The 24293-nt window shown below is 41.6% G+C and overlaps 6 gene segments (V, D, J or C); 4 read left to right on the top strand and 2 right to left on the bottom strand.

Moving 5' to 3' along the window:
* Window positions 1–389: 389 nt before the first annotated feature.
* On the top strand, window positions 390–878 carry LOC134464045 (Ig kappa chain V region 3381-like). The segment is given in 2 exon segments: window positions 390–461; window positions 553–878. Coding segments are annotated over 2 exon segments (375 nt in total).
* A 2799-nt stretch (window positions 879–3677) lies between these two features.
* Window positions 3678–4148, bottom strand: LOC134464049 (immunoglobulin kappa constant-like). The segment is given in 1 exon segment: window positions 3678–4148. A coding segment is annotated over 1 exon segment (237 nt).
* Window positions 4149–6913: 2765 nt separating this feature from the next.
* LOC134464264 (Ig kappa chain V region 3547-like) lies at window positions 6914–7988 on the top strand. The segment is given in 3 exon segments: window positions 6914–7059; window positions 7172–7474; window positions 7975–7988. Coding segments are annotated over 3 exon segments (366 nt in total).
* Window positions 7989–8648: 660 nt separating this feature from the next.
* LOC134464046 (Ig kappa chain V region K29-213-like) lies at window positions 8649–9142 on the top strand. The segment is given in 2 exon segments: window positions 8649–8731; window positions 8823–9142. Coding segments are annotated over 2 exon segments (366 nt in total).
* Window positions 9143–13035: 3893 nt separating this feature from the next.
* On the bottom strand, window positions 13036–15071 carry LOC134464263 (Ig lambda chain C region-like). The segment is given in 3 exon segments: window positions 13036–13441; window positions 14780–14887; window positions 15062–15071. Coding segments are annotated over 3 exon segments (420 nt in total).
* Window positions 15072–17633: 2562 nt separating this feature from the next.
* On the top strand, window positions 17634–19152 carry LOC134464262 (Ig kappa chain V region BS-5-like). The segment is given in 3 exon segments: window positions 17634–17682; window positions 17774–18025; window positions 19052–19152. Coding segments are annotated over 3 exon segments (402 nt in total).
* Window positions 19153–24293: the final 5141 nt, after the last annotated feature.

The following is a 24293-nucleotide window of genomic DNA, read 5'->3' as shown; positions in this document are numbered from 1 at the left end:
GGCCCACATCCATCTCCATGCAATGACCGTTCAAACATCTTTAGTGTTCGACATCTTGATATTGTAGATATAATTTCCCCATATAGTAGAGATAACTGATTCTTTACAGCTGGGAGTAAACGTTTTCTAAATTTTGTAATTCAATACAGTGAAAAGCAAGCAAAGTCTATTTTGTGCTCATCCATATCACTTACTGCAATTACTGATTTAATACCTGCAGTCAGACGTATTATCTAACTTGAATCAGCAATAATTAATCAGCCAACATAGCGGATACAGTATTTGCATGGTGATGCTGATTTGCATGAGTGGATAACGGCTCTCGTGGGTGACATTCATGTCCTTTTGTGTTCTTATAAGAAGGTCTACAGTGACTGTGTTTGTCATCATTGAGGAGAAATAATCACACAACATGACTCCCATCTTCATGGTCTTCTGGATATTTATATCCTCCTTTACAGGTAAAACATTTCTTTAATTTCATATTCAGCTATAGAAATGAGGAATGTTTCTGTGTGATAGAAGTTGATGATGTTTCTGTCTTCTCTACAGAGTCATATGGACAGGTCACTGTGACTCAGACTCCTGCAGTGAAAGCTGTTCAACAGGGAGGATCAGTCACTCTGAACTGTAAAACCAGCAGTAACGTATATAGTGCAGATAGATTAGCCTGGTACCAACAGAAACCTGGAGCAGCTCCTAAACTCCTCATCTATTACGCCAAAACACTCCAGTCTGGGACTCCATCCAGATTCAGTGGCAGTGGAACTCACAGTGACTTCACTCTGACCATCAGTAATGTCCAGGCTGAGGATGCAGGAGTTTACTACTGTCAGAGTGTCCACTACCCCAACAGTATATGGGTGTTCACACAGTGATAAAGCGCCGTACAAAAACCTCCCTCAGTCAGGCTCCACATGACTGCACTGCAGCTGTGTGTGTGTGTGTGTGTGTGTGTGTGTGTGTGTGTGTGTGTGTGTGTGTGTGTGTGTGTGTGTGTGTGTGTGTGTGTGTGTGTGTGTGTGTGTGTGTGTGTGTGTGTGTGTGTGTGTGTCAAATGTGAGATACTACACTAAGTAGATTAGATGATTGAGATGAAGTAGTTTAGAAGATTGAGATGAAATTTAGATGAAATCGGACGACATTCGGGAACTGGAAAGTTGGTTCATGTTGCAAACCGAAAAATATTTGTTTTTTCTCTGACAATAACAGGGATGTCAGCAACATGTCACATACACATGGTCACATACAGAAAAGTTCACGAACTGGTATGAATGTGAGAGGTTTTCAGGTAAGCACTTTAGTTCTGATCGTAACCGGTGTGGGAACGTGCACTGACACCATTGTAGTCGGTACGTGTACGAAAAACAGTACGAGAGAAAGCAGCATGAGGGAGCTGCAGGGGCTTCAGCACCATGGACAGCAGCAGATTAAAGAGGGCAGATGGAGTAGAGTGGACATAACCAAGAGGAGCCAAAGGGGGCAGTGCTGATCCCAGGACAGCAGTGTGGAGGATGAACTCATTTGGAGCAGCAGAGAGAGGAATACATGTGGAAGCACAAACCCTTTACAGCTCCCCAAACCCCTATTGGTATGATAACTCCAGGCTGTCTTTACCTAACCTGACTCTCATCAAATTAATGTAATCCCACTACTCCTTACCCCCAACACAGGCAGATAAGTAAGTGTCCTTCAACATAACTAAATAAAATATCATCTATATCCCTCTCCTTGGCAGCTGTGGTATGCCACTCCCAATGACTGTGTTCCACTGACGTGTTGCTTCTCTCTGCTACATGTGCAGATAAAGGCAGGCAGCTTCCTATTGGCTCTCTGGAGACAGTGGGGATACAGAGGCTACTAGTTAGAGCCCCACTCTCTGGATTTGGGGAACATGCATGGGGAAATAGAGTAGAGAGAACGGGTATGAATACATTGTATTTGCATGTAGCCTACAGAGTTATAATGTGAAATGAGGATTAGTTAACTCCATAACTTTGCAGAAAGTGGAAGAGGTTGATAAAAATAAAAATGGATTCACAGCAAAAGATACTGTATGAAATCATTGTGCAGTATTTGATGTAGCAACCTTTGGAAAACTATTGGATACATTAGCATTCACCAAATGAGGACGTTTTAACAGGACAGAATAGAATGATGCGCACACTAAGGATTGATCACATAAAGAGAGCATGCCTCAGAAGGGTGTGGTCAATCACTAAAGGCCTGAAATAGTCAGGCTTAGAACTCTTAATAGAAATGTAGGCCTACTCTGTTACAAATGGCAACATAAATGGGACAAAACACGGAAAAAGGGTGGTCGTTGATATTTAATTTGAATTTGAGCAGTCATCAACTTAAATACTGCTCCACCTCCAGGCCGCAGGTGGAATCAATGATCTCCTTCCCTGCATATTGGATCCTGCTAAGGGCAAACAAACACATGAAGTGGGCGCCAATTACAAAAAGTGGTGGAGAAAAATAACCACCACTTTGTGGTAACATACTCTTCAAAGTTGATATTGTATTTTTGTGAACATTCATTGTAGAGACTGACAAGACTCTGTGGTAGACACCCAGCATGACACCTGGTGCCTGGTACAGTCTGGTCCACCCAGCATGACACCTGGTGCCTGGTACAGTCTGGTCCACCCAGCATCTCCCCCTAGTGGAGGGTATCAGGAATAACATGACACTTCCTGTGTGGACCCTGCATTTGTACAACCATGGAGGTGCCAGGGAAGAGGGCATAATCAGCAACATGCAATAAGTGGAGAAGATACAGAGTATATGTGTAACAAAGTTAATGTATAAAACAATACTGGAACATTTTTTAATTTAAATTCCTGAAACAGCATGTAACTCACCTACTGGGAAAGGTGTGGCCATACAATTTACATTAGAGGGAGCTTTTACACAGACACTGTGTGCTTGTGTGCATCCATGCCTGTGTACATGTGTACGTCCGTGCGTGCATGTGGAGTTAGCCTGTGGGAAAGTGAAACAGTGTGACTAAGCACAGATGCTTCAGAACAGTTTGTGACTGTAGGTGTAATCCAGGAAACAGTGAGTGCACTCTGTAGGGGAAATTAGTATTTGCATTGCTAGGCTTCAGTGGGTCAGCTAGTCCCAGAATAGAGCAGCACTACTGCCAGATGTTCAAGAGTTCCCATGAGATATCAAAAAGGCGGCATTGTTAACTTACAAATAGCTTTGAAATAATAACTTTTTAGAGAAAGATAGACAACTTGTGTGTACGATGGAAAGATGTAGAAGTAGAATAAAATTTTATGCAGCAAGCAGGTAGAATGGAACATAAAATGAAAATGTAAATATTAATTGAATTGTATGAAGGACAAGATATTACAGGATTGTCTCATTGCATTGTCTTAATGTCATATACACATGTGAATGAAGGAAGCAGGCTATGCATTTGTTAACCCAAGTGTTTTTTGTTTTGTTTAGGATTTTGAAGTTTTGGTGAAAGGCCAAGCCTTTATACAAAATTTGTAAGCCTTTCATTGTAGAGATACAGTCAAATAACATAGCCTACATAATATACTGCAGGCCTAGATACATATTTTGATCAGAGATAAAAGAAATATGAAAATATTTCACCATTTTAGAGACCAAAAGAAGAACAACAGCGTGTCTAAAATTGGATTAAAGTTCTTTATTAGGAAATAGTGAAAACGCCAGAAAACCACAAAGCAACAAGAACTTAAGATTCTCAAATGACATGACAATAACAAAAAATATCCCTCAGAGCTGCAAACACATAGAGAGAGGAAGAGAGGAAGAGTCCCTATCAGACACACTCTAAATTAGAATAATGGCAGACATTAAAGCAGAGCCTAGGAGCAGTCTGATTTCTTCAGGATCTTGGTGACAGTCTGGGAGCCCCGTGTTGCCTGGCAGGTCACTGGGACGTCCTGGGTCCACTCCTGGAGAGGGAGGGTCAGGGTGCTGCTCCAGCTGTACAGGCCGTCCTTCTGTGGGCTCCAGAGACTGGTCTCCCCGCTCCTGCTGCTCCCCGCTACAGACCAGCTCAGACTCCAGTCGGACGGGAAGCCTCCGTTAGCCAGGCACATGAGCGTGGCCGAACTCCCGCTGGTGTCCAGGGGGGGCAGCACTGTCAGTTTGGGAGTGGTGTCACCTGGGGAGTAAAGAAATGAGAGACAAAACAAGAGAAATGATGGTATGAGATGAAACACAAGCTGTCACCTGGGGAATAAAGACAAGAGGCACAAAACAAGACAAACGAGGTGATGAGATGAAACACATCAAAAGTAGAGTTATCCAGACAGATGCACAAGACAAATTCTTCACACAATATAATATAACACATCACTATAGTGTTGTTTATTGATTACTTTTTAATCTGGGAAAAGTATTTATTAGAATACATGTAGAGTATTTTAGAGAACACAGTGAGTCTTAGGTTGCATGTTTCATTCCTTGGTCTTGTTTTGAAGTATTTGATTTCTAGTAAAATTTCTGTCAAAATTCACATTTTGCAGTGTGCAATGTCCTGTTCTTAAATAACTTTGAGAAGACACGCAAGAAGCTAGTACATAAATTAAACAACAATTACAGCCAGTGCGATAAAAAAAGCTTTAAGAAAGTTGGTCATACTGTAAGAGTGTCAAAACAGTGTCATGACACAGTCACGTACAAGTTGGAAACATGATGTCAATTTCATAAGCATTTTATTTATGATTTATGATTTTAGGGTTCATTTTAGGCTCATCATTTGTCATTTAAAGGAAATTATTGTTTCTAGTTAACATTGCATGTTTAAGTGAGCCCCCCAGTACACTCAAATACAAACCCCAACTCCGATGAAGTTGGGACGTTTGGTAAACAGTGAATAAAATCAAAATGCTATCATTTTCAAAACATTCAATCTATTCATTAGATGGAGAACAGTGAAAAGACAACATATTAAGTGTTAAAACTGAGAAAAAATATTGTTTTGGGAGACATATGTACTCATTTCTAATTTGATAAATCCAACACGTCTCAAAAGAGTTGGGACGGGGATCAGTGAAATTTAGTAAAAATCCAAATAAGATAAAACAACAAAGAAGAACATTTCAAAATGAATTGTACTGACGGACAATATAGGTGTCCAGGTATAAGATCATCACAGAGAGGCTGAGTCACTCAGAATTAAAGATGCAAAGGGAATAATTACCATAGTCATTACATACATTTTTGAATTCCCTTTGATTTACCACGATTGAGTGTATATAAGACATTAATAAAATCATTGTATAGGTTCATGACATCATGAAATATATATTGGCTGTAGTCTCTCTCTAGCACTCCAGGAATTAGAGCTATTGAAAATTGACCATATTAAGAATGCTTAATGCATGAAAATGATACAGGGGTGTAACATTCTCCTAAGCACCTGAGCTCACTTGAAATAGACCCAGAAGACATGGGAAACTGTCCTTTGCTTGCAGAAGTTGTAGAAGTCCATTCTTTTTGACAATAATAGATCATTGCACATCCTGTGCTACAGTGAAAATGGACCATTCAACTTGTGTTAGTGCTAGCTTCAAAAGTCAGCCTCCATGATGACATGCGGGTGCAGTAGTGCATTGGTTAAGATGTTCTCACTCATCTGTAGAGTTAAATACAGTGCTGAATGGTATAAATGGGTTTTAAACAGCATGAAAAGCCACTCATGCATTGTATTTTGAAGGGAGATCTTCGATTACTGCCACATAGTAAGGTCAAATTGCATTCTCTACTATGTTTTAACAGTTTGGCTCCATCATAAGGACCAGCAGGTGATAAAATGGTGGGTTTTTGGTCAAGACATGTCACACTGTAAGCACTACGGAAAGGAAAACATTGCAAAACATGACAAGGAATACACCCACCATTTAAGCTGGTGAAACATGTCCAAGATAGGAATTAACACTGTTTTTTATATAAAATCATCTCATCGGTTAATGTATTTAACTGTTAAGTGTTGTCTTTTGTTTTGTTTTTAGTCTTCCTCGACATTTGCTGCCATTTATTGTCCCCGTCCCAACTCTTTTGAGACGTGTTGGATTTATCAAATTAGAAATGAGTACATATGTCCCCCAAAACAATATTTTTTCTCGGTTTTAACACTTAATATGTTGTCTTTTCACTATTCTCCATCTAATGAATAGATTGAATGTTTTGAAAATGATAGCATTTTGATTTTATTCACTGTTTACCAAACGTCCCAACTTCATCGGAGTTGGGGTTTGTACTTTCAGGCATTATCTAGAATTAAGTAGGCTACTAGAGTGCAATACAAATAGGTACTGTTATTATTGCATAGGTACTGTTTTTATTGCACTATACTATATAAGTGACCTTTACTCAACAGTATTTGAAGGCACCATGTCAAAGCTAGTAATGCTTTTTGATTGTGTTCATTATACTAACAAATGTACACTGTGGTAAGCAACCCTACTGATGCACTATAGGATGTTTAACGGTTTTGTGTTTCGCACAGGAACCTACCTCACCTAACCAGGATCTAACTCACCATGTGCTGTGATATATAGGTCGGCATGCCATGCTATAATGCTGATCTACTGATCACTGGTCAACCATGCCCTGTCATCAACATGATCTACTGATGTACTGATCACTAGTTCACTATGCCCTGAGATAAATACAGTATGATCTACTTCACATGGACTGAGGGCTGGGGTTTGGGAGTCGATAGCCCCTCAGTTTTAGTGACAATGATGTCAGTAATGGCTATGTTCCTGAAAAGATAAGCATCCATTCAGCTTATAATGTGTTGGTCGAGGTGTCTTAATTTCCTCTCTTGACCACCAGGGCATGGAGAATACACGCTGCTGACAAGAATCAATTGTGGGAAATGGTGGTAGGGGCATATTTATTTACATAACCAAACTGAGATACTTTTGTGCTCACGACCTTTATATCTCAGTGAGAGGAAAATTGTTTCTCACAGTTCCACTGCTCCTCACCTCCTGTATCTGACAAGAATGACTGGCCACCTTAGATTCCTATGGACTCTCCTGCTCTGCATTGCAGGTAATGCGTCTTAACAAAGTGGAACAATTTAAACAAAAATAGTTTTTTGCTTCATATCTAAATTAATCATTGCTCTCTATGTATTTGTGCCTTTAATGTACATGTATTTCAGCATGCAGGGGCCAGTATACTGTGACTCAGACTCCAGCAGGGAAAGCTGTTCTTGTGGGACAAACCATCACACTCAACTGCAGGACCAGCAGCCCCATCTTTGGTTATGGATTCTCCTGGTACCTTCAGAAACCTGGAGAAGCTCCTAAACTGTTGATATATACCGTAGACGACCGCTATGGATCAACTCCCAGTCGCTTTGTTGGTGGAGGATCCAGGTATGGTAGTGACTTCACTCTGACCATCAGTGATGTCCAGGCTGAGGATGCAGGAGTTTACTACTGTCAGAGTTACCATAGTGGTGATGTGTTCACACAGTGATAAAGCGCCGTACAAAAACCTCCCTCTGTCAGGCTCCACATGACTGCACTGCTGTAGTATAGGGTAGTGTGTGTGTGTGTGTGTGTGTGTGTGTGTGTGTGTGTGTGTGTGTGTGTGTGTGTGTGTGTGTGTGTGTGTGTGTGTGTGTGTGTGTGTGTGTGTGTGTGTGTGTGTGTGTGTGTGTGTGTGTGTGTGTGTGATTGAGATACTAAGGAATGTTGCAACCAATTTAGACCACAATAGATGAAAATGAGATTACATTTAGATGAGCATCTCTCTCTCTCTCTCTCTCTCTCTCTCTCTCTCTCTCTCTCTCTCTCTCTCTCTCTCTAGTCAAGAAATGTATTACACTTATGGCATTTCTAATGCATATTCTAAAGCTCCAATGCATTCTATCAATGTTGTAACACGTGCATTACATTTCTTTTACATAATTACTTTTCATTAATGATAATGATTAAAAATAATATTTGCTTCTTTTAGGCCAACAAATATGAGTGTATATTCCAACCACATCTGAGGTTGTTCACGTACCCCAGAATCATGTGTGTACTGTACAATAATGATGTAATAATAACAATATTGATGGGGTTTGTCTCCCATCATATTCCACATTCTCAGCACTGCTGCACCTCACATGGTCCATTGCAGGTCATGTATGTTACATAAGACACTTCCCATAAGAACCCTAAGACACTGGGTCCTCTTCCATAAGCAGCTTCCATCCCCTTACACTCTCTCAGAGTACACACTGTAGGCCCACATCCATCACCATGCAATGGCCACTCAAACATTTTTAGTGTTCATCTTGATACAGTAGATATAATCTCCCCATAGTATTAGTAGAGGTTACTGATTCTTTACAGCTGGGAGTAAACGGTTTCTACATTTTGTAATTTAATACAGTGAAAACCAAACAAAGTCTACTTTAGGCTCATCCATAACACTTTCGGCAATTACTGCTTTAATACCAGCAGTCAGACTTACTATCGGTTGATTATCTACAACATTAATCAGCAATAATTAATCAGCCAACATAATGGATGCAGCTCTGGTGAAGTATTTGCATGTAGATGCTGATTTGCATGAGTGGATAACGGCTCTAGTTGGTGACATTTAGGTCCTTGTGTTTTCTTATAAGGAGCACTACAGTGACTGTTTGTCATCATTAAGGAGAAATAATCAGACAGCATGACTCCCATCTTCATGGTCTTCTGGATATTTATATCCTCCTTTACAGGTAAAACATTTCTTTAATTTCATATTCAGCTATAGAAATGAGGAATGTTTCTGTGTGATAGAAGTTGATGATGTTTCTGTCTTCTCTACAGAGTCATATGGACAGGTCACTGTGACTCAGACTCCTGCAGTGAAAGCTGTTCAACAGGGAGGATCAGTCACTCTGAGCTGTAGAACCAGCAGTAATGTAAATGGTGCAAATAGATTAGCCTGGTACCAACAGAAACCTGGAGCAGCTCCTAAACTCCTCATCTATTACGCGAACACACTCCAGTCTGGGACTCCATCCAGATTCAGTGGCAGTGGAACTGGCAGTGACTTCACTCTGACCATCAGTAATGTCCAGGCTGAGGATGCAGGAGTTTACTACTGTCAGAGTTACCATAGTGGTGGTGTGTTCACACAGTGATAAAGCGCCGTACAAAAACCTCCCTCAGTCAGGCTCCACATGACTGCACTGCTGCTGCTGGAGCTCACTGCAGGTGCTGTGTGTGTGTGTGTGTGTGTGTGTGTGTGTGTGTGTGTGTGTGTGTGTGTGTGTGTGTGTGTGTGTGTGTGTGTGTGTGTGTGTGTGTGTGTGTGTGTGTGTGTGTGTGTCTCTCTGTGTGTGTGTGTGTGTGTGTGTGTGTGTGTGTGTGTGTGTGTGTGTGTGTGTGTGTGTGTGTGTGTGTGTGTGTGTGTGTGTGTGTGTGTGTGTGTGTGTGTGTGTGTGTGTGTGTGTGTTATTGCCAAATGCCACATATTGCCAAATATGAGACATACTAAGGAATATGTCAAGCAATTTAGACTCAATAGATGAGATTGAGATTAAATTTAGATGAAATCGGACGACATTCGGGAAATGGAAAGTTGGTTTATGTTGCGAACCGAAAAATACTTGTTTTTTTCTCTGACAATAACATTGACGCCAGCAGGTTCATTTGGGTAACACATGGTCACATACGTAAAAGTTCAGGGACTGGTATGAATGTGAGAGGTTTGCAGGTAAGCACTTTAGTTCCGAATGTAACTGGTGTGGGAACGTGCACCGACACTGTTGTAGTCTGTACGTGTACGGAAAACAGTACGAGAGAAAGCAGCATGAGGGAGCTGCAGGAGCTTCAGCACCATGGACAGCAGCAGAAGAGAGAGGGCAGGTGGAGTAGAGTGGACACAACCAAGAGGAGCCAAAGGGGGCAGTGCTGATCCCAGGACAGCAGTGTGGAGGATGGACTCATTTGGAGCAGCAGAGAGAGGAATACATGTCAAAGCACAAACCCTATATTATAGCTCCCCATACCCCTATTGTTATGATAACTACAGGCTGTCTTTACCTAACCTGACTCTCATCAAATGAATGTAATCCCACTACATTCATCTGGCTAGAGTCAGATTACTCCTTACCCCCAACACAGGCAGATAAGTAAGCGGCCTTCAACATAACTAAATAAAATATCATCTATATCCCTCTCCTTGGCAGCTGTGGTATGCCACTCCCAATGACTGTGTTCCACTGACGTGTTGCTTCTCTCTGCTACATGTGCAGATAAAGGCAGGCAGCTTCCTATTGGCTCTCTGGAGACAGAAGCTACTAGTTAGAGCCCCACTCTCTGGATTTGGGGAAGACGAGGAAGTAGAGTGGAGAGAATGAGAATGAATACTTTGTATTTTGTCATGTTCTGTACAAAGCTATAACTTTATATTACACAATGTGCGGTGAAATGTAGACTTGTTAACTCCAAACTGTGCACAGCATGGAAGATGTCTTAAAAAGATAGTATCACAGCAAAAGATATGACATATTTGGGCAGTATTAGCTGTGTAGCATCCCAGCCCATGAAGACTTTTAACCCATTGTAGCCTGGAGACACACGCTGCATTCAGGTTCTTGAGATTTGAGGTTTTTTTGTGGGTATGTTATGTAAGGGTTAACGTTCGGCGAGAAGGTCGCTACCGTGGAATAGCAGCACGACAGAGAGAATCTTTAGACCCCGACGCGGAGCGGAGGGGTCTTGTTCTCTCTGAAGTGCTGCTATTCCACAAAGCGACCGACTCGCCGAAAGTTAACCCGCTTATTATATGGATATACTTAAATGATTCACACATGGCGGGGACATTTCTTTAGGCATTTAATGTGAAGTCTACTATAGTTTTTAATGTCAAAAGATTGTTGCTGCGCAAAACAAAACAGTGCCGTTGTCGAACACCGCTAACAGCTAGGTAGCCAGGACAACAGGTGGTGTCTATCACAGCAGCTGATTAGAGTCTTGTTGAAAAGTCGCTTTAGCAGTGAAAAGTCTTGTTGCCATTGACAGCGGTCTGTTATAGACCAACCCGTCCGTTATCGAAAAATAACAGACGTGCGAACGTTGGGGAGCCCCGTTGAAATGAATGGAGCATTCGACAGATGACGTCACAACCATATAATAAGTAAGGGTTAACGTTCGGCGAGAAGGTCGCTACCGTGGAATAGCAGCACGACAGAGAGAATCTTTAGACCCCGACGCGGAGCGGAGGGGTCTTGTTCTCTCTGAAGTGCTGCTATTCCACAAAGCCACCGACTCGCCGAAAGTTAACCCGCTTATTATATGGATATACTTAAATGATTCACACATGGCGGGGACATTTCTTTAGGCCTATTTAATGTTAAGATTGTTGCTGCGCAAAACAAAACAGTGCTGTTGTGGAACACCGCTAGGCAACAGCTAGGTAGCCAGGACAACAGGTGTTGTCTATCACAGCAGCTGATTAGAGTCTTGTTGAAAAGTCGCTTTAGCAGTGAAAAGTCTTGTTGCCATTGACAGCGGTCTGTTATAGACCAACCCGTCCGTTATCGAAAAATAACAGACGTGCGAACGTTGGGGAGCCCAGTTGAAATGAATGGAGCATTCGACCGATGACGTCACACCCCATATAATAAAGCTAAATAAACATGTTCTAATGCAAAATGAGGGTCTTAGCTTTTAAATGCAACTTATTTCATGATTGAATGTGCTTCGCAGGCTGAGATATTTTGGATTTAATAGACAGAGGGCATCCTTTCCTAAAAAGGGCTTAGGCTAAAATGGGTTAAAGGGACAGCATCAACGAACTGGATAGTGCACACACCAATCATTGATCTCATGAACCGAGCGTGCCTCAGGAGTCTGTTTGAATGACAAAAGTCCTGAAACACCGGGACACACTCATGCCAGAATGATGTCTGGAGTCAGCCCTAGATCTCTTATGACCTCACATGTAAGCCTACACTTCCAAGGTGCACATGAGTGATCTTTAGTCGGAGAGTTTGACAGACTCAGGGCTAGACTACCAGCATGACACATGGTGCCTGGTACAGTCTGGTCCAACCAGCATGACACCTGGTGCCTGGTACAGTCTGGTCCACCCAGCATGACACACAATATCTGGTACAGTCTGGTCCTGACCAAGTGTCTCCACCCTATGGGTATCAGGAATAACATGACACTTTCTATGTGGACCCTGCACTTGTACAGCCAGGGAAGAAGACATAATCAGCAACATGCAATATGTGGAGAAAATACAGAGTATGTGCCTGTAACAAAGTTAATGTATGAAACCATACTGGAACAATTTTTCCATTTTTATTCCTGAAACCCCATGTAACTCACCTACTGGGAAAGGTGTGGTCATAACATTTACATTAGAGGGAGCTTTTAGACCGAACACTGTGTGCTTGTGTGCATATGTGCATGTTTACATGTGTGCATGCGCGTGCGTGAGTTAATCTGTGTGGAAGTGAAAAAGTGTGACTAAGCACAGATGTCTCAGGGCAGTTAGTGGCTGTAGGTGTAACCCAGGAAACAGTGCACTCTGTAGGGGAAACAAATACTTGCATTGCCAGGCTTGAGTGGGTCTGCTAGTCCCAGAATAGAGCAGCACTACTGCCAGATGTTCAAGAGTTCTCATGAGATTTCAAAAAGGCGGCATTTGTATTATAACTTTTTAGAGAGAGGTAGACAACTTGTGTGTATGATGGAGCAAGCATGTAGAATGGAATGTACCGGTATCCTATAATTGAAAATGTAAGTATTAATTGAATTGCATGAAGGACAAGATCTTACATTACTGTGTTAATGCATGGTCTTAATGCCATATACACATGTAAATGGAAAGAAAAGTTTACAATTGTTAAACCAGTGAAATGCAGCAATAAAACCAACACACTGCATAACATACTACAGTATACTTGCAGGCTAAGGTACGTCTTTTGCCCAAAGATGAAAGATATACTATGAAAATATTTCACCATTTCAAAGACAAAAACAATGACAACAGCAAGTCTAAATTCTGATGAAATTTCTTTAATAAGAAAATGTTCAAACGGCAGAAAAAAACAAGCTTTTCAGATTCTCAAATGATATGAAAGAAAACACTCTAAATCAGAATAATGGCAGACATTAAAGCAGAGCCTAGGAGCAGTCTGATTTCTTCAGGATCTTGGTGACCGTCTGGGAGCCCCGTGTTGCCTGGCAGGTCACTGGGACGTCCTGGGTCCACTCCTGGAGAGGGAGGGTCAGGGTGCTGCTCCAGCTGTACAGGCCATCCTTCTGTGGGCTCCAGAGACTGGTCTCCCCGCTCCTGCTGCTCCCCGCTACAGACCAGCTCAGACTCCAGTCGGAAGGGAAGCCTCCGTTAGCCAGGCACATGAGCGTGGCCGAACTCCTGCTGGTGTCCAGAGGGGGCAGCACTGTCAGTTTGGGAGTGGTGTCACCTGAAATAAAGACAAGACGGACAAAACAAGACATACGAAGTGATAAAATGAAGCACATCAAAAGAGCTATACAGACAGATGCACAAGACTAATTCTTCACACAATATAATACATCACTAGTGTCGTTTATTGGTAGGCCTACTTTTTATTCTGGGAAAAGTATTTATTAGCCCCTTAAGACACGGCATTATAAATAAGCTGTTACCAGAATGGCTATGACCAATTCGTAATGTATTACTAAAGGCCCCATGCACTGTCACAATAGTGTAGAACTATAGTAGTTAACTTTCAATGTGTTACAGTGTACCACAGGAGGTACGGCGCACATTAACAGGCTATAATACATGTTGACTATTTTAGAGAACACAGTGAGTCTTTGGTTGTATGTTTCATCTCTTGCTCTTTTGAAGTATTTGATTTCTAGTAAGATTTCTGTCAAAATTCATATTTTGCAGTGAGAAGCTACGTAAATGAAACAACAATTACAGCCAGTGCGATAAAAAAAATGTGGTTGCAAAAATTTGGTCATAATATTGTCAAAACAGTGTCATGACACAGTCACGTACAAGTCGTAAACATGATGTCAATTTCATAAGCATTTTACGGTCATGAAAAGTTTACATTGCTATAGCATTGAGATCATGTTCATGACACATTCATTACTGCGTTATGACAGTGTTACATCAGACGTATGACAGTAAAGATTTACACATTTTGCCATGAGCATGCACAATTATAAAACAACTCATGATGCATAAATGTCACACCACAATGTTGGGAAACTATTTGCAGCTGCTCCAACTTTTACTACCCCATGTTAAGAGTATCCTACTATCCCTATACAGTGCTCAAAGAGATGTACTCACAAATGCAAAGTAATTTATTCATAGTGTACATAGATCATAAAAATATTAATAGAGTCACACACTTCAAACAACAACAAAAAAATAATAATTGAGCTTCTTCCCACATCATGTCTATCAAATATGCCTCACAGATCATAAACGCAATTTGCCACCAATACCAAAACCCCTCAGAGTAGGCAACAGTAAAATACCCTCACATTTTAGAAAGCCAAGAAAAGACATAATTGACTAACTAAAACTGTTAGAGCACACAAGTCACTGTAAACTCTTAAAAGGACAAACTGAGAAACACAACAAACTTAAGCCCCATTTTTGATCAGTCTAAAACAGACCCTTAACTAGGCTATATAAAATAGTTTTATTCACTGACATAATTCTGTCACAACATACAGTTAAACACACATTTGATTACAACTTGAAGTTGAAGCCTTGAAATTGAATTCTGGTTGAAATGATAAAAAGGTTTACTTACTTCCCACGTCAAGTCTGCTGCCACCTCCAAACGTGTACCACAGTGATACAAACTCATAGAGGCGCCGTACAAAAACCTCTTCACGGTACACTGGGCCTGACTGTGTGACTGCCGTTTCATGGAGGGGAACATAAGATACAGCAGCTTACCAACTCAATTAAAAAAATGGATGCTCATTTATGATTTTAGGGTTCATTTTAGGCTCATCATTTGTCATTTAAAGGAAATTATTATTTCTAGTTAAAATTGCATGTTTAAGCGACATACAGTACACTCAAATACTTTCAGGCATTATCTAGAATTAAGTAGGCTACTAGAGTGCAATAAAAATAGGTACTGTTTTTATTGCACTATACTATATGAGTGACCTTTACTCAACATTATTTGAAGGCACCATGTAAAAGCTAGTAATGCTTTTTGGTTGTGTTCATTATACTAACAAATGTACACTGTGTTAAGCAACCCTACTGATGCACTATAGGATGTTTAACGGTTTTGTGTTTCGCACAGGAACCTACCTCACCTAACCAGGATCTAACTCACCATGTGCTGTGATATATAGGTCGGCATGCCATGCTATAATGCTGATCTACTGATCAATGGTTCACCATGCCCTGTCATCAACATGATCTACTGATATAGGCCTACTGATCACTAGTTCACCATACCCTGAGGTAAATACAGTAGGCTATGATCTACTTCACTTGGGCTGAGGGCTGGGGTTGGGGACTCGATAGCCCCTCAGTTTTAGTGACAATGATGTCAGTAATGGCTATGTTCCTGAAAAGATAAACATCCATTCAGCTTAATGTGTTGGTCGAGGTGTCTTAATTTCCTCTCTTGACCACCAGGGCATGGAGAATACACGCTGCTGAGGAGAATCAATCGTGGGAAATGGTGGTAGGGGCATATTTACATAACCAAACTGAGATACTTTTGTGCTCGAGACCTTTATATCTCAGTGAGAGGAAAATTGTTTCTCACAGTTCCACTGCTCCTCACCTCCTGTATCTGACAAGAATGACTGGCCACCTTAGATTCCTATGGACTCTCCTGCTCTGCATTGCAGGTAATGCATTTTAATAAAGTAGAATAATTTAAACAAAAATAGTTTTTGCTTCATATCTAAATTAATCATTGCTCTCTATGTATTTGTTCATTTACTGTATTTCAGCATGCAGGGGCCAGATTACTGTGACTCAGACTCCAGCAGGGAAAGCTGCTCTTGCGGGACAAACCATCACACTCAACTGCAGGACCAGCAGCCCCATCTATTCCTATGGTTTCTCCTGGTACCTTCAGAAACCTGGAGAAGCTCCTAAACTGTTGATATATACCGTAAACGACCGCTATGGATCAACTCCCAGTCGCTTTGCTGGTGGAGGATCCAGGGGTGGTAGTGACTTCACTCTGACCATCAGTGATGTCCAGGCTGAGGATGCAGGAGTTTACTACTGTCAGAGTTACCATAGTGGCCCAGTGTTCACACAGTGATAAAGCGCCGTACAAAAACCTCCCTCAGTCAGGCTCCACATGACTGCACTGCTGCTGCTGTAGTAGGGTGTGTGTGTGTGTGTGTGTGTGTGTGTGTGTGTGTGTGTGTGTGTGTGTGTGTGTGTGTGTGTGTGTGTGTGTGTGTGTGTGTGTGTGTGTGTGTGTGTGTGTGTGTGTGTGTGTGTGTGTGTGTGTGTGTGTGTGTGTGTAGTTGAGGGTAGATACCAAATGTAGCTATTACGTATATTGCCACAATTGAGATACTCAGGAATGTTGCAACCAATTTAGACCACAATAGATGAAAATGAGATTAAATTTAGATGAACATCTCTCTCTCTCTCTCTCTCTCTCTCTCTCTCTCTCTCTCTCTCTCTCTCTCTCTCTCTCTCTCTCTCTCTCTCTCTCTCTCTCTCTCTCTCTCTCTCCCCTCACCAAGGGTGTATTTACACACACACAAGTACTGTATGATTCCCTCCATAGTTTGAATATTCCAGAAGCATGTGTGCCTGTAACAGTCATGATGGCTTATATCTAGTGGCCTGAGTGTATGCACTGTTCCTCCAATAGACTTCTCTGGATTATTGGATTAAAATAATCTTGAAACAGTAACCTGTTTTTGATGGGTTATTCTTCCTGTTATAGCACACTCTTCCCTGCACTGTGGGCTTCATGATATTCCACACTCACTACGTTTAAATGATGTTTTTGATTCCGAATTAATCATTCAGAATTAAATCGTTTTGTGGAGTTTACTTTGATCTTTCCCTTCATTTCGAATTAAGAGGTGTTAACATGACGTTTTCAAAGCGGAATTAAGCTTTATTCAGAATTAAAGTCCCACTGTCCAGTGCACTTCCTGTTTACTACATAAGACATTCCCCAGAGGACACCGTTTTTTTCTTCATCTCAGCTATTAAACATCTCAGGTGTCTTTCTTCTTGACACAGTGTCATCAACCCATACAGCAGCAACACCAAGCAATGGCCAATAAACATCTTTAGTGCCGTTTTTTCTTGAGATATGTGGCAGCTACACATAGTATAAATATAACTTGATGAGAACGGGGTGGGAAAAGGCAGGTTGAATTTGGGAATACAAAAGTCAAAAACTATAGAAAATGTACAGCTTTCAGCAATAATGTTACTGCTATTAATTCTACCATATATTCCACATTGATATTTTCTCTAATCAGCCTCACAGTGTCCATGTGAATGCTGCTCTGGAGGGTTTTTGCATGTAGATGCTGATTTGCATGAGTGGATAACGGCTCTCGTTGGTGACATTTAGGTCTTCGTGTGTTCTTATAAGAAGGTCTACAGTGACTGTGTTTGTTATCATTGAGGAGAAATAATCAGACAACATGACTCCAATCTTCATGATCTTCTGGATATTTATATCCTCCTTTACAGGTAAAACATTTATTTAATTTCATATTCAGCTATAGAAATGAGGAATGTTTCTGTCTGATAGAAGTTGTTGATGTTTCTGTCTTCTCTACAGAGTCATATGGACAGGTCACTGTGACTCAGACTCCTGCAGTGAAAGCTGTTCAACAGGGAGGATCAATCACTCTGAACTGTAAAACCAGCAGTGATGTATATGGTGCCGGGGGAACTCCTCGGTTAGCCTGGTACCAACAGAAACCTGGAGCAGCTCCTAAACTCCTCATCTATTACGCCAAAACACTCCAGTCTGGGACTCCATCCAGATTCAGTGGCAGTGGAGATTACAGTGACTTCACTCTGACCATCAGTGATGTCCAGGCTGAGGATGAAGGAGTTTACTACTGTCAGAGTGTCCACTACCCCAACAGTATACGGGTGTTCACACAGTGATAAAGCGCCGTACAAAAACCTCCCTCAGTCAGGCTCCACATGACTGCACTGCTGCTGCTGGAGCTCACTGCAGGGTGTGTGTGTGTGTGTGTGTGTGTGTGTGTGTGTGTGTGTGTGTGTGTGTGTGTGTGTGTGTGTGTGTGTGTGTGTGTGTGTGTGTGTGTGTGCCAAATGTGAGATACTACACTAAGGAACATGTCAAACAATTTAGACTCAATAGATTGAGATGAAATTTAGATGAAATCGGACGACATTCGGAAACTGGAAAGTTGGTTAATGTTGCGAACCGAAAAATACTTGTTTTTTCTCTGACAATAACAGGGATGTCAGCAACATGTCACATACACATGGTCACATACAGAAAAGTTCACGGACTGGTATGAATGTGAGAGGTTTTCAGGTAAGCACTTTAGTTCTGATCGTAACCGGTGTGGGAACGTGCACTGACACTATTGTAGTCGGTAGGCCTATGTGTACGAAAAACAGTACGAGAGAAAGCAGCATGAGGGAGCTGCAGGAGCTTCAGCACCATGGACAGCAGCAGAGGATCGAGGGCAGGTGGAGTAGAGTGGACACAACCAAGAGGAGCCAAAGGGGGCAGTGCTGATCCCAGGACAGCAGTGTGGAGGATGGACTCATTTGGAGCAGCAGAGAGAGGAATACATGTCAAAGCACAAACCCTACTGTTACAGCTCCCCAAACCCCTATTGTTATGATAACTACAGGCTGTCTTTACCTAACCTGACTCTCATCAAATGAATATAATCCCACTACGTTCATCTGGCTAGAGTCAGATTACTCCTTACCCCCAACACAGGCAGATAAGTAAGTGGCCTTCAACATAACTAAATAAAATATCATCTATATCCCTCTCCTTGGCAGCTGTGGCATGCCCAATGACTGTGTTCCACTGACGTGTTGCTTCTCTCTGCTACATGTGCAGATAAAGGCAGGCAGCTTCCTATTGGCTCTCTGGAGACAGTGGGGATACAGAGGCTACTAGTTAGAGCCCCACTCTCTGGATTTGGGGAATGTGGAATGTAGAGTGGAGAGAATGAGAATGAATACATTTTATTTTGTCATTTACTGTACACAGCTATAATTTTTAGAGATGCACCGGATCCTGATTTTTAGGATCCTGCCGGATACCGGATCCACTGCTTAAGATCCTGCCGGATCCGGAACCAGATACCTGATCCTACGAAAGCTTTGAAACACATAGCCTAGTCGCACACGTGGGCCCTTTTTTTACGTTGGCTCAAACTATTTTTTAGACTCATTGGCTTACTGCCACACTGCCTGCACTGGCCGCTTCCAAAGGGCTTTCACTCCATGCAGCAATTGGGGTTGTGAAAGACTGACTGAAAAACCTAGGCTAGAGATGCACCAGATCCTGATTTTTAGGTAACTGCCAGATACCGGATCCACTGGTTAAGATCCTGCCGGATCCGGATCCTATGAAACACCCTATTATCCTGCCAGATCCGGAACCGGATCTTGGATCCTGTGCATCTCTAATAACTTTACACAATGTGCTGTGAAATGTAGACTAGTTAACTCCATACATGTGCACAAAGTGGAAGATGTATTTTAAAATAATATCACATCAAAAGATATGAATTCTTTGGGCAGGATTAGCTGTGTAGCATCCCAGCAAAAGAAGACGTTTAACCCAGTGTAGCCTGGACACACATATACACTGCATTCAGGTTCTTGACATTTCAGGTTTTTTTTTTATTAAGATGTGGGTATGTTAGAGCTGAATAAACACGTTCTAATGCAAAATCAGGGGTTTTAGCTTTTAAATGCAACTAATTTCACATGCAAACTTATTTCATGTTTGTATGTGCTTCGGAGGCTGAGATATTTAGGATTTAAAAGACAGAGGGCACCCTTTCCCAAAAAGGGCTTAGGCTAAAATGGGTTAAAGGGACTGCATCAACAAACAGGATAATGCACACACCAATCATCGATCTCATGAACCGAGCGTTCCTCAGGACTCTGTTCAATGACTAAAGTCCTGAAACACTTGGACGCACTCATGCCAGAATGAGGTCTTTAGTCATCCCTAGATCTCTTACCACAAATGTAAGCATTCACTTCCAAGCTCCTCATGTGTGAACATTTGTTGGAGAGAATGACAAACTCATGACACATGGACAGTGGCGGACTTAGCAATTTGGGGGCCTAACGGTAGGGACACATAGGAGGCGAAGCCAGGCGAAGCGAAGAGAGGCGAAATCCAACCGTCATCAGGTCGTCGCGGCGAATCAAATGGAATGGAACAGTTATGTTGCTAATTTGATTGGGCCGTGGCAGGCGAATTCGCTCCTCATTTGCATAACATTAAACTTTCTTTAATAATTTCGCTTCGCCCCTGTTCGCTTGCTCTCGCTTGCCATCGCTTGCCTTCACCTCGCCATCGCTTGCCTTCGCCTCTCTCATAGGAATGAATGGCAAAGTTCGCAAATTCGCGTGTATGTGTCCCTACCGTAATGCGAAGTTAGCTAGGGGGCCCATCGGCCCACCGGCCCACCCAAGTGTGTACCCCCCCCCCCTGAAAAAAATAATAATAGCCTAATAGGCTTGCTTAGAGATGCTTAGCTCACAGCATCTTCTGTATCACAGATACACAATTCAAAAACTAAGCTCTCTACAACAGTCAGAAGACCTCCTGAACATAATGTGCTCTCTCTCTCTCTCTCTCTCTCTCTCTCTCTCTCTCTCTCTCTCTCTCTCTACCCAGACCATTGCAGTGGTAAACACAGATCAAAGTTCAACGACACAAATAAAAATAGACAGTAAGATTGCAGTGTATCATTTTGCCCAAATGCCACCACCGCCACACCACCAACTGCGTGTGCACATGACGTATTGGACGGCGAGCAGCAAGCATCTCAAACTGAATTGGCTACAAAACAAAACACCACGGCGGGTGAATTCCAAACCAACCAACCGAGGCATAGTAGTAGCAATATAGTCAGCCTGCCAAGACCCTAAAATAAATGTTTGATGGCATTTTCTGTTAAAAGTTGGCAACCATGCCAGAAGTTATCAGCATGGGCTAAGGTTTCAGAATCACCTGGTTGCCAACATGGAACTTGACCTTTAAGGTCAAATATGAAGGTCAAAAGGTCAACCACGGTCAAATAACAGTGTTATTTAGTTAAAAAATGTTAAAATGATGTTAAAAGTGGGAAACCATGCCAGAAGTCATTAGCATGGACTAAGGATTCAGAATCAACTTGTTGCCAACACAGAACTTGACCTTTAGGGTCAAATTTAAAGGTCAAAAACAATATATTTTCTATTTTAGGAACTGTATATTCATGGAATTCTTTTTCAAATGTCAGCAACCATGCTAGATGTTATCACCATGGACTAAGTCACCTGGTTGCCAACATGGAATCACCTGGTTGCCAACAACTTGACTTTTAAGGTCAAATTTGAATGTCAAAAAAAAAAAATGTTTTGGGTTTTTGTGATGTGCTTTCATAAAATATATGTTGTTTGCATGATGTGTTAAATAATTAGTACCTGGAGGAGATGATTCTTATTATTTAAATCATTTTAGGTGAGTGAAAGTATTGGAACAAATAATATTAAAGAAAAAAAGTTTCTCCCGAAGCGGACAGCGCTGTCAAAAGCTGCATTTGGGGTTTTCTGACAGTGGACTGTGGAAGTGGTCGCGAGAGTCACCCTTCACCTACTAATGACTCAAATAAGTATCAGATGACTCTGAACAGTGATTAATGAACCTTTTAATCCTACTTAGAGCCCCTTTAAACCCAAGTCTTCAGTGAACAACAAAAACAAGGAAATTTGCCTCTGTTCCAATACTTTAGGGGACTGTATATTTAGAAGTTATATAGTCTTTATTATTAGGGTATGAATGAAAGTGATTATTGCAAATGGTCAATAACAAGAATGTAATTCATCATATTGTTTCTTTACTTCAATAATAATTAAAACGATAATTAAAATTCAAATGTGATGTCAGTACATACTGAATATTTATGTATTTGAAGGAGCTATTGTTGCTGTTATTACAAAAAGGTTGTGTCATCCAGATCATGTTCTATCCCTACAGCGTTTAAAGGCCAACTTCCGATAAAACACAGTTTTACTCACTCCTTTCGAAGATCGGACGGTCACCCCAAGTTAAACTCACTTGCAAGGCTCTCATAGCGGTGCATCAACTCTCCTGGCTGTGTTTCCCGGTGTTTCCCAATTGACATAAATAATGCAGAGAAACGAGCGAATCACGAAAGCCTTTCTGTGTTGCGTCACGTCGAAAGAAGGCGTTGCCCACAAAGGTTTATATCGACCCATTTATCTAAAAACATGTCGAGTAATTTTTTTCTGCTTGTTTTCAAAACAAGCAACGTCTGGTGGCCCGAAACCTAGCTTAGCTTAGCTATCAGCTGGTTGCTACTCTCAGGTACACACACAGCACAAAGCCTCATACATACAGCCAGCTCACTCTGGTTGCTCCGTGCCTGCAGCTCGCCTAGGGGTCGCTGTCAAAAGAGCACAGCCCTGAATGGAGCCTGCACGCCTCCGTTGGTGCCCCTATAGTGCAGTACCACCCGGGGAAGTGGCGACTCTGTTTCCCATTACATTCTCTCCAAGAACTGGAGGACTGAGCCAATCAGAGACGCGTTTCCACGAGAGCAGGAGGAGTGAGCCAATCAGAGACGCATTTCCACGAGAAACACGGAACACTCTCTCGTTTCTCCACAAGCCACCTTGCCAGCTTGCAAAAACGTCTTGAAACAAAGCAACCAGAACGTTTTTTAAAACAGGACCAACGCGTAACACATTCAATAACAATGGGGAACACGGCAATATTAATGAAATGACGCTGAGAGGCCATCTTTAAACATTCTACATTTTAATCACATGCAGGTATACAGGGCTGTCCATTCCTCAGGCAACTGCAGGCATGTATTGGCCACTTGGTTCTACAACCACAAATTATCAGTCCTAAGCTACTATGTGGAACTGGAGGTTTCCTTTGCCACACAGCCATCAAGTGTTGGTCTACAACTTTCCAACCACCTGCCTCCTCAGTGTCTTTGTTAATATGTACTTTGTCAGACTGCAGCCATGCATTTGCCTGCTGATTTGCTTATGCAAGATGCAATCCATATGCATCACTTGGTGGTATCATATCAATTGCCTTTTTGTCTTTCTGAAAAAAGTAATGTCTAGACCGATCAATACCCAAAGATAAGCATGTTGCTTTGGACAGATGACACAAAAACTCAAGCCTGGGAAATTGCAGCAGAACATTCTACAGTAGTTATGAGAACATCAAGAAAAGTGTGCAATACTTGATCTACTCTTACTGTAGGTTTAATGATATGACCTAGCAAATCAGCAAGTATCCTTCATTGCTATAACCATTTGAAACACATTAGAAATAACAGAAGTAATTATTTTTTCACTGGTGAGCCAAGGCAAATCCCATTTCATACCAGCAGCTTAATGTGCTGCACAAAGATGAATAAAGTAATTTAGATGCCCAGAGTGAAAATACAAGTTTAAGTTAATTTTATGCTAATGAGCTATGATGAATGTCTAAGGATGACAGGCCAGAGCCCCACCATGATAAGTCAAATCAAATCATATCAAATTATAGGCCTACTAATTATTCAATATACAGTACCATGCAAACAACTTTTATTTTATGAAAGCACATCACCAATTTTTTTTTTAATTATTATTGACCTCGGTTGACCTTTTGACCTTCAAATTTGACCTGAGAGGTCAAGTTCTATTTGGTAATCAGGTGATTCTGAAACTTAAAGGTGGGGTTGCAGGTTAACCATTTTAAGAAAATGTACTATTATGACATCACGTTGGGGGTTCCGCAGGCTCATAGGAGTCTATGTAAAACCTTAGAATCCTGGGGGAGTTCCCCCAACGTGATGTCATACCTGCAACCCCACCTTTAAGTCCATGCTGATAACTTCTAGCATGGTTGCCAACTTTTGAAAACAAGAATTCCATTAATATAAAGATCAGCAAAAAAGGCAAACCAGAAAATACATTGTTTTTGACCTTCAGAGTTGACCTTAAAGCTCAAGTTCCATCTTGGCAACCAGGTGATTCTGCAACCTTAGTCCATGCTGATAACTTCTAGCATAGTTACCAACTTTTGAAAAAGATTTTCACGAACA

The sequence above is a fragment of the Engraulis encrasicolus genome, chromosome 15, assembly GCF_034702125.1.
Source record: "Engraulis encrasicolus isolate BLACKSEA-1 chromosome 15, IST_EnEncr_1.0, whole genome shotgun sequence".
Lineage (NCBI taxonomy): Eukaryota > Metazoa > Chordata > Actinopteri > Clupeiformes > Engraulidae > Engraulis > Engraulis encrasicolus.
Note: the sequence above shows the minus strand (reverse complement) of the source record. Positions and strands in the feature narration are given on the sequence as shown.